Genomic DNA, 11,249 nt, shown 5'->3' on the forward strand with positions numbered 1-11,249 from the left:
GTGTGATGTACACTGACCTCTAGTGGTTGTGTTGGAGAAATGCCCAATAAATATTATATTATATTATACCTTTGTATTCAATAAAACAGAGGAATTCTCAGGAGAACAAGTCTGTATAAAGGTTTGGCATTTACCCTGCATATTTTGAGGGAAAAGACAAATAAAATTCAATTTACTAGCATATAACTCCCTCATTGTTTTGTTTTTTTTTTAATCCAGAAATTGCAGCTGGAACTGCATTATGAAGTTTCTTTTCTGTCAGTCTTAGAGCATGTTTTTGAGTAAATTCAAATGTAAGTAAAGTAAATTTAAAATGTGTTTTGCCTGTTGTCACTTTTCTTGGGTGTTTGAGCTTCGCTGTGCAAAATGTACATGTGGACAGTTTTCACATTCGTCTGCTGAAGGGGGAAAGTTTCTCTGTGCTCACTTTAAATCTGAGTGTACATACCAGACGATTGTGTGACATCATAACAGCTTTAAAAGCCACTCAAAGCCCAACATGCAACTTACACATGTGATATGGTAATGTCAAACTTCCAGTGCACATAAATTGAGAATGGTCTTTTCATAGATGTAGGAAACATCTTGTGTTCAGACGTCATAATTTTGGAAAGGAAACATATTAGCATATTTATAGATTCTGGATTTTTCAATGAGGAGGAAGAAGCAAATGTTCTATTGCGAGTAAGAATTTATAAGTAGTTCATTGAACCTTTTTCAGTTCAGTACAAATTAGGATCTTTGACCATACTGACACTTGAATGAATTTAAAAATGGGTCACTTCATTTGTGAGATAGTTACTGAAGGAAAAGTAAATCTAAATATAAACATGTATAAATCCCTCTGTCACTTGTAGGCTAATAAAAGTGTGTGTATCCTTTCCTTAAGTTACCTTTGCAGTTTACTTATAAGACTCTTACTTTGTTATATGTGAGTTGGATTTGCACTTGGGTAATGTAGCCCATCCAGTATTATGTTAAAGTCATTCCTTTAATTAATGTTACAGTAATCAAATGATAAACTTCTATGGGAAGAAATGAGGACATTTATTTCTAAGACCATATGCTTATTAAAGCTGCATAGACACATAATTACAGATCTCTTTCAGTTATATTTTATGAGACAGATAAATACTAGTTATACTAATTAGTTTACCTACATCTACTCCTTCTTCCTTATTGAGAAATCCAGAATCTGGGAATATGAAACTATTTCAGAAGTTAAACAGCTGAAAACAAATGTCCTCTACTTCAGGGAAGGGTGTACTCTCAGTATGTACATATGAAGTTTCAAGTTTCCTTATCATACTCCTGTAAGTTGCATATTGGACCATGACTATAATATTCAGATTAAAGGAGCGCACAAAGAAACTTTCCCTTCTTGCTCACTTCAAACTGCTAATACGTGGGGATATAATTAATTACGACTTAGCTGCTGGTTTTGTGGCACATACAAAGATTGTCTATCCAGACGATGACCTTATATAACAGGACGATATAAGAACAACTCTGATGGGCCTTTAAAATGTGGTCAATGTGAGATTTTTCCATGTATGAGTTCAGTGACTTGACTGAACTTGCTGCTGGCTCCACCCTCCATTACTCAGCCAGTCTACTACGTGTTAGGACTGGTGCCTTTAACTTCCAAGCATCTCGGGGAGAGGAGGAAAAAGTAGAACTTTACCCCGGCCCTTATCTGGAGCAGTAAACCAGCCGCACAGCCGTCGCGAGTTCGTCAATTTGAAACTTTAACCGGCGTCTTCTCCTGCAGAGAAACTCTCCTGTAAAAGGCAGGTTTCATCTGCATTTTCCGACTTGGATTAAGTTCTGTATGGAAACAAATGATATTTGAACCCGCAGAGAGGAGCGGAGAGAGAGGAGGTGGGTGTCGGATACAAGACATTGTGTTTCTGTGCTTGTTCTTTTATACACGGATCTCGGATACCAGGCCTGTTTGTTAACAAAAGTGGAGCAAAAAAGTGGAGAAAAATCTTTTTTTTGCTGTCGCTGCTGCCGCTGCGTGAACTAAATCTCATTCAAGTTCCACAGAGATCTTAAAGGTTTAATCCGGAAAGAAAAAACAAGTTTCTTGAGCGAAAAATAGGACACAGACGCAGAAAAACACACAAGAAACACAAGTGATATTAAAGTTATGGCGTTGAAGGCCAGAGTGTTGTACGACTTCCACTCTGAAAACCCAGGGGAGATCTCCATAACAGAGAATGAGCTGGTGACTCTGTTCAGCGAGGAGGAGCTGGAGGGCTGGCTGGAGGGGGAGAACAGCAAGGGGGAGGCTGGCCTCTTCCCTGCCTCCTATGTGGAGATCATCAAGGACCACATCACCTCCAACACTAACAACAATGGCTTCTCCTCGCCCAAAAAAGCCATGCCACCTACCCAGACCTCCTTCGCATCCTCTGACTCCCAGTGTCAGAGAGGACTTGGGGCCAGTAGCAGTGGTAGTGGAGGAGGCAGCTTCCATACCAGTCAGGGCAGTGATGACGACTGGGACGACGACTGGGATGACAGCTCTCCTGCTACAGACGCACCTCAGAGTCTTGGTAGCTCTCCCCCTATGTACCCGGTGACCACCTCCTTGCCTTCACGGCGTGGGAGCGCCCCGCAGCATCAGCAGCATGCCAAGAGCTCGGCCACGGTGGGGAGGAACCTCAACAGGTTCTCCACCTTCGTCAAGTCCGGAGGGGAGGCCTTCCTGCTCGGGGAGGCCTCAGCATTTGTTAAGGACGGGGACAGGATCTGTGTGGTGATGGGGAAGCACGGGCCTGAGTGGCAGGATGATCCGTACCCGTTCACCTGCACCATTGACGACCCCACCAAGCAGACCAAGTTCAAAGGCATGAAGAGCTACATGTCCTACGGACTGACCCCGACGCACACAAATGTACAAGTTAACCGCAGGTACAAGCTCTCCTCCTCCTCTTCCCTCTTTAGGGGCTTATTTCCTCACCGGATCCTCCAGCCCCCATACTCTTAAAATGAATGTTTCATTCCTGTGGCCACAGTTTTTCCCACAAAATAGCAAAAACAGAGTCAATTGGACTTTTGCCTGCTGGAGTCCTCAGAAATCTCCACTTTCCGCTCTAAGATTCCCTCTGCACCTTTCAAATTGTTTTCCTGTCAGTAGGTCTGTCGTTTCAAATCAACATTTACTCACTTACATCTCAGTTTCCACTTGGCCCCGCTGAGAAAACGTTCTGCGTTTCCCTTTCCTCCTTCTTTTCCTCTCATTTCCCTGCCATTTACCTCACTTCCTAATCTCCTGAATTCCCTCTAACCCTTTCATGACCCCCCCCCCCCTTCTTCCTCCATCCCTGCAGGTACAAACACTTTGACTGGCTGTACGCTCGCCTTGTGGAGCGTTTCCCCGTCATCTCAGTGCCCCACCTGCCAGAGAAGCAGGCCACCGGACGCTTCGAGGAGGACTTCATCTCCAAGAGGAGGAAGGGTCTGATCTGGTGGATGAACCACATGATCAGCCACCCTGTGTTGGCGCGTTGTGATGTTTTCCAGCATTTCCTAACATGCGGGGCAGATGAGAAAGCATGGAAACAGGGCAAGAGGAAGGCGGAGAGGGACGAGCTGGTCGGTGCCAATTTCTTCCTTACGATCAGGTAGGGGTGTGGGTTCGAATCCTTGATCAGACTCTTTGTTTTTATTACAAACTTATATAATTAGTATAAAAAGCATTGCATGTTTGAATAAACTGAATTTAACAGATGTTTCCAGCTGTGACTTCTACACCCTAATAATATAAGGAGTAACTGTTGTGGACTTGAATTTCAGAAATGTTTAATTGATTTAAAACACCAGGTTTGATGTCAGACACTTGCAGAAGTCACAGTGTTCACCGGCCATCAGCAGCCCTCACATACAGATGACTGTTGTAGATAAGAGCAGAGGCCGACATCTACGCAATTACCAGCAGAAAATAGAGCAGAACACAGTGCTGCTTCAGCCCACATAAGGTCATCGCCCAGTCACCTTCTTAATCTTATCATGGCTCTGTTGTCATCACTATGACATGCTTGCACTACATTTATAACCCAGTACTGAGTGCATTAAGGTCTGGCGCATTTGCAGGAGATCATAAAAGGCATGCTGGGAAATGTAAGTAATCAACTAGCTGAAGTAGGGGTATAAAGATGTGGCTGGTTGAGACATAGAGTGTATACGAAAACAATAAAATTACAGCACTTAACATAATGTTCCAAATGTTGCATATTAATGATGAGCAAAGGGATCAACGGAGTAACAAGAACACTCAACATTGTAATGCGTTTCTTTTTAACTGTCCTGCAGAAAAAAAACTACCTTTGTGAAGCTTTGAATGTCATATTTTCGTTTCGTTGTGTCAGTGACGTAGGAAGTTTGTGGTGTTGGATTACATCATAGTTTATTTGTCCACCCACTTTATAATGGTATAAAATTAACCACTGAGTATATTTGCCCTCTAAAAAAGACGCTGTTATCAGTTTTCTTTGTTTCAGTACGCTGTAAGTAAAGGCTTTCATTAATGGGAGTGTCTGATCGTGAAAGAAAGATAACCAGAACAGAAGAATAATCTGCTCTCACTTGTTTGTGTTAAAAAAAAAATGATGTAATGTGTGACTTTCAAAAGAAAACCACAAGGTCTAAACAGACTGTTTTCCCCCCTCACATTTCTCCCTCAGCACGCCTGCTGTCCCTCTGGACCTCCAGGAAGTGGAGAGCAAAATCGAAGGATTCAAGACCTTCACCAAGAGGATGGACGAGAACATCGTTGTCGTGAACACCACCATCAACGAGTTCGCCCGCAAACAGATAACAGGGTTCAAGAAGGAGTACCAGAAAGTGGGACAGTCCTTCAAACTCCTGGCTCAGTCATTTGAGCTGGACCAGCAGGCCTACTCAGCGGGCCTGAACAAGGCCATTGCCTACACTGGAGAGGCCTATGAGGCGATAGGAGAATATTTTGCTGAGCAGCCACGCCAGGACCTGGATCCCATTTCTGACCTGCTGGACCTCTACAGAGGACATCTGGCCAATTTTCCTGACATCATCCATGTACAGAAAGGTGGGAAAGTGTGTGTGTGTGTGTGTGTGTGTGTGCGTGTGTGTGTGTGTCTGCAAGCAGTGACAGTAGCACAAAAAATGCACTAAACTCCCACATGCTTGCAAGAAATCAATCAGATGCAGGACCTAGCATACTCCTCTTCACAGGGAAGTTAGCTTCAAGTGGAGGTGGTAGGGACTGAGTGGTCAGGACTCTTGCTCACAGATGCCTCTGTAGGGTGGAGGGTTTGAATCTAGGCCTCTCGCCATCACTTCCCATGCAGCAGTAAAATTCTGTGAAACAAGAGACTCACAGTTTTATTTATTTAACTTGCACTAAAAAAAAATAATTAATGATGCTTCTAAAAGCCATCCAGCCCACAGCCTCCCTATCTATTAATCATGTCAATATAAAGGCAAAGAATATACAAAGACCCAGATTCTGACTGTTTCCTAACCAAGGGCAACATCTGTTTTCAGTTACGGAAGTGCAGTGTCAATCTGGGTCGAAAACTGAAACCCATGGTCAGTCCATTGTAACGCTCTGGGTACTGTGAGAGCTTGTACTCGTTCATTTGCAAACACACAGAAACACACACTCACACAGTCATGTACAAAGGACTTGCAGAGGAGTTAGCTTGTTAGATCCCTGCAGGTTGGGAGGAGGGAGTTGCTCCTGGCACACAAAGTCCTGACGTTTGCCAAACCTAGAGGCACTGTTTCTATAGTCCACTGAGCTCTGTTTTCTAGATACAATCACAGCTCTGAACTATGGAAACACTGCTTGAATCCCAATGGTCTCTGAGAATGACATGACTTCACCCACTTTCTGATTGACAAATAACACTTTGTTTAATGCCCCCCAAAGAACATAAACATCGAAGAACATGAACATCTCCATCACTTCTGGTACACTGAAACACACTGTTCCTACTATAAAGTTGGAGTAAAAAACCTTTCTGGACTTGCATAATATGTGTCTCTGTGGAACATGATCTCATGGGAAAATTGTGTTGATTTGTATTTTTACTATAAGTAAATGAAACATGATGAAAACTCATCACGACTTCATCTTAATCGTGAAAACTGACCCCGAACGTCACCAAACTGATCTCATGGAATTCATAGTAATGTCACACGATAATGAATCATTTGTGCTGTCATAGAATATTATACAAAGCATTGTCATCATTATTCTTGCGTACAGTAGAATTTTCATTTCAGAAAACCTTAGTTACTTGTGCTATATGAGAAAACAAATGTGATTCTGGGTAGGGAGGGGAACAGCAGTCTTTCTTCTGTCTGTTTTTTTATTTCAAAAACATAGATTGTATCCCAACGAAAAAAAGAAATATACTTGGATCCTCACCCAAAGCTAATCATTAGTTAGCCCAACTCGCTGCCAAATTCCCTTGAAATCTGTCAAAAAGTAGATATTCTGATTCGTGCCACTTAAAGAAAAAGACCAAAATCATACTGTGACCAAATGATTGCAAGTGCATTGATAAACAAGTTCATGAATTACACAAAGGGAATCGTTGCCTCAGATTTCAGTCCAGGCTGAAAGCACAGACTCTGAGTAATCCACCACTGCTGTCATAGCAGAGCCTGCTGAGTAACACCCATGAACTCATCCCCACAATGCAAACTCTGCACTGCTGTCATAGTTGTAAAATAGCTATCTTTAACACAAGATGGCCCATTTAGTCACAGTTTCCATAACAGTTAATTTGGTGAAGGGCCGTCATTAAGAGAAGGCTTAGCTTTTTTCTAACATAATAAACAACTGGGGTTTATTGCACTCTTTTGACTCAGCACATCAGATGAAACTAGACTCCCGAAGACATTAACCTTCATTCTTCTCTCAGCAGCTCTACATTCCACAAATATCCATCTATCTCACAGAGGACCGAAATATTTCTCCAGTAACAACCCAATTGCTCTGGCACGGGAACATTTCAGCGCATAAAAGCTAGAAAACAGCTGCTGGGACACCTAAGACGGACAGCTTTGTTGACCTAAATGTCCCTGTACAGTATCGTCCATCTTTGCTAGTTCTGTCTGTGAGGTCCAAGGTTTACATCTGATTTGAATGAGCGGAGATTCCTGGGCCTCATGTCCTGTGTTGCCCTGGGACTGCAGGAATGCAAAATGGAGCGGTTTCAGGATTAGTCTCCCCTCCTCCTCTTTTCTTCTCCCTCTTTTCCTCCTTCCTCCTGGTGGTTGAAGAGAAGAAGGAAGAAGAAGAGGGGAGGGGTGTATGTGTGTGTGTGTGTGTGTGTGTGAGTGTGTGTGTGAGAACGTGGTGTGTGAGGGGGGCTCAGATAGCTACAGAGCTGTACAAGTTTCCCACCAGCCAACGGTACAGGACTTCAGATTACAGCTCCATAATCATCTTGGCAGCAAGGAGAGCAAAGTCCAAGTTGATTTCAGTTCACTAGTGTGCTTGTGCCGGTATGTGTGTTTTCCATGTGTGCGTAAGATGGAGAGAGAAATCTAGAGGGAGAGAAGGTTGATGAGGTGAGGAAGGAGAGTCGTACCAGGCTACAAGCTGGCTCGTCATTTCCTTCACATGCTGCCATGTCAGAGAGCGTCATACTGTGTTCCTCTTCATCTGTTTTTCATAGGTCATGTCTGTCCTAGCTGTACTTCCTCCGAAAGTTTAGTCACATTAACTAGATGTTCTGAGTCATATCGGGGTGTTGGGAAACCTCAGACAAACTTGGAAAAAAATTGCAATAATCAGCTCTTTTATGTATGGAAAAAAATGACACTTGGTCAGCTTGGAGAATTTAGAGGTCAAACCTTCCTCCTATTACTTTTTAACAGTAGGTTTTACAAGCTTACTATTTGGGTTAAAAAAAAACTTTGCCTTTTACCCTTTTCATTTCCTCTTTCCTTTGAATTTCTTTCCAAATTCCTGGCGTCACTTGTGGGCTAGCTTCTAGCTAACTGTGACTGAATGCTCTCTCAATGAACATTGCTTTCATCTGTATTTCAGAAAAAGTGATTGCACTTTACTCTCCATACTGTAAGATAAATGAATATAGATCTGCAGCCCTTCATATTCAATTTAAAACCCTTCATGACAACAATTTACGACGAAGCCAACAACTATTTATTTGTTAGCATTCAAATCAGCCAGCCCAGAAATGTGCTTATTATACATCATAGGCCTTTTTCACAGAAGATACTTCATTCGCAGTAGGAGAAGCACTCTATGACCGTCAAAATGTCTGCTGTAAAAACTGTCCATCTGTTTTAACCGTACCCCCCCATGTTGACCCACGCTCGCTTCTTACATCTCTCAACTTTTTAGGTGAATTTGCTGTCCTCCAAAAAATGTCTCTTCAAGAAATGGTTTGACACAGATGCTTATTCACTGTCTTGCAGAGAGTTAGACGAGCAAATTGAAACACTCATGTCTATAATAAAGCCGCAGCCAGCAGACCGTTAGCTTAGCTTAGCATAAAGACTGGAAGGTGGAACAGCTAGCCTGATCCTGTCGAAAGGTAACAAATTCCCCTATCAGCACTTCCAAAGCTTAAAAAGTCAGGCCTTGTGCTATATGTTAAATTCTTACAAAAAACAAACATGAACAACAATATTAAATCAGTTTTTGAATTTTGCCATCCCTGTCCAGACAAACAGTGAGAACTATGTGTTACTGCAAGGTTATATTTCAAGGCTGCATTTTTAATTTTTTCCTCATCACAATGTCGAAGTGATTTTGAAGTAGGTTTTTTTCACCTAAAAGAAATCATGAGGTCTTAATTTATTTGTATACATTGTACACCTGCCACACTTTTTCAGTCTTCTCCTTCTCTTTCCCTCCCTCCTTCCATCCCCCCTTCCAGGTGCACTGACCAAGGTGAAAGACTGTCCAAAGCAGGAAGGTGAGCTCCACAACCGCTGCAACATTATTTCCTGCGCCACGCTGGCGGAGATTCAACACTTCCACCGCACACGTGTACGGGACTTCCGCTCGCAGATGCAGCATCACCTCCGTCAGCAGATCGGCTTCTTCCAGAAGATCACAGCCAAGCTGGAGGACGCGCTTCAGAGATATGACGACGGCCAGTAGGAAGAGAGGGAGAAGCTGGACTACAGAGGCCATTAAGAAGTGGGGGGAGGCCTGAAGAGGGAAGCAGACAGGGTTGATTGATGGATTCATCCTGTAGTAATGGAGAACATCTTAGCGACCTGTAAGAGAGAAAACCTTTGAGACTTGTGTTGTCATGGATTCTGGGCATGGTATGAGTGTTGGCAGAAATATACCACTCTGTAGATAAATATAGGCCACTGCACTGTGGAATGATGACAACTTCTTGTATTATCTGGACAGCTCTGATGAATGTACCAGTAACAGGGATTTTACTGGCGCTCCAGGCACGTCTTGCATCTCAGCAGGAATGTGCAGATATTAAAAACAGCTGCTCTATATATGACGGGGCTGCCTCTCGTTTCCTGGTTTGAGGGCCTTACTACTTCATGGAAACCCTCCATCCGGGAACACGGTAACCCAACACAACGTACACAGATATGAAATTTCCTAAATCGCTTAAACTGGATCTTTTAATGATTGAAGAATCCGTTATCGCTAAACGTCATTGTTTTTACTTGAATTACCTGTTCAGTATTGGTTTTAATGGGACGTGACAAAATTTGATTGTTGGTGAAAATGGACAGAGGCAAAGTGAGCATATTCTACTCTGCTGACTCAGTTTAGTTGTTAGATTTTTATTACAGCTTGAAATTTGAACTACTTCTGATGTCTAACATCTCTCATACAACTCAGATGGTCTGTCACATCTTTACTACATTGAAGTCTCAAACCCAGCGTTGTTCTGCATTTTAGTTTGTGCCTTGCCGGACGTAAAACAATAGTGGATTGAGTTCAGCCTGGTTTTATTTTTCTGACTGACTGACTGCTTGTTCTGAGAAGTCACCAGTTCTTTTTTTTTTTCTTTGGGATGTTTGACTGAAATCATCTGTCTTTTTGCTTTCCCTCAGTCAGAGGTCAGAGGTCAGGCGCAGGGCACAGATACTTCAGTGTTTCCTGGTGTGGAAGCTTTGAACCCATGTCTTCCAGTTTAAAGCCACTGTGTGTTGACTTTTTATGTGATTATAGTACATTTTAAATCCTTCTGCAGACATAGATTTTTTATAACAAATGTCAGACAATCATGGTGAAAAATGTGGGCAGTCACTGTCTAGCTTTTAGCCCATTTATGTCAGTCTCGCTTAGGTGGATCGGCGGCAGATGTTGTTCTCGCCTCTACCACAGTGTCTTTTTTTTTTTTTAATATATACTTACACTTGGGAGCGCCAAAGTCAGAAATATTTTGTCTACATATAGTGGCTTTAAGTTTGGTTTCTTTACTCTTTATGCTAGCCTGCTACTTCAAAACATTTTTTTAAACCAATCAGTAACCAAAATAAGCTCACAGAACTGTTTGTTGTGAGTCCCCAGTTGATTACAGTATTTTTGTGGTTAAAGTATACCACTCTCTCTCTGTGGTAATGAATAAAAATATAAAAATACCTACAGCCAGAAACTTTTTGAATAAAAGCTGATAAAAGCTTAATATAATCAGCAAGGGGGCCCAAGATGAGCACTTATCAGACAGCCAGAGGGAAGTTCATGATGTGGTAAATTTAGCCAATATGCTCCCAAAGGATATAGGAAAGAAACTGAGATATTGATCGATAATTGAGATAATAAACTGAATGCATTTCAATGGTTTACACTGTAAACATATCCAGTGCTGTCAGTTTTCCGCTCACATAGTATTTCTGATAAATGTTTCAATCGCAGGTGTGACATGACATTCCTTTCCTGGGAGATTATTTTAAACATTTATAATAGTGGGAGCCACCAGCCTGGTTGTCATAATTTACTATGATGAAAATGTTTCTTAACGCTTTTGATGTAACAGTGGGACAGCATTTCAGTAAATACATGAAAGTAGAATGTGTTTCAATCATTTAAATCTGCACAGGCTTATTGTTGACTGTTTTCCTGAAATATAACTTATAGTTTCACTTGGCCTGTTTTGTGTCTTTAATTAAGTCTTTTTGTGATTAGTAATATTTTGCTTATATTCCAGGATATTCTTTATTTTTTGCTGTCACATGTAAATGCCATAAACACTGTTTACCAAAATCAGAAAAAAAGCCCTGTTCTGATTAAGAAA

General features: G+C 41.9%; 1 protein-coding gene across 1 annotated transcript; it reads left to right on the forward strand.

Moving 5' to 3' along the window:
- Positions 1–1,641: 1,641 nt before the first annotated feature.
- Positions 1,642–11,097, forward strand: LOC111655770 (sorting nexin-18-like). Its single transcript, XM_023407282.2, has 4 exons — positions 1,642–2,919; positions 3,339–3,632; positions 4,692–5,074; positions 8,910–11,097. Exons 1-4 carry the CDS (start codon positions 2,153–2,155, stop codon positions 9,134–9,136), a joined length of 1,671 nt encoding a protein of 556 aa, XP_023263050.1. The 5' UTR covers positions 1,642–2,152; the 3' UTR covers positions 9,137–11,097.
- Positions 11,098–11,249: the final 152 nt, after the last annotated feature.

Source organism: Seriola lalandi, unplaced genomic scaffold, assembly GCF_002814215.2.
Source record: "Seriola lalandi dorsalis isolate HSWRI2012SDOR001 ecotype SW California unplaced genomic scaffold, Sedor1 jcf7180002054332, whole genome shotgun sequence".
Taxonomy (NCBI): Eukaryota; Metazoa; Chordata; class Actinopteri; order Carangiformes; family Carangidae; genus Seriola; species Seriola lalandi.

Coding starts and splice junctions, on each gene's coding strand:
- LOC111655770 (XM_023407282.2), top strand. CDS start 2,153: ATGGCGTTGAAGGCCAGAGTGTTGTACGACTTCCACTCTGAAAACCCA. Junction 2,920..3,338: donor AATGTACAAGTTAACCGCAG/GTACAAGCTCTC, acceptor CCATCCCTGCAG/GTACAAACACTTTGACTGGC. Junction 3,633..4,691: donor AATTTCTTCCTTACGATCAG/GTAGGGGTGTGG, acceptor TTTCTCCCTCAG/CACGCCTGCTGTCCCTCTGG.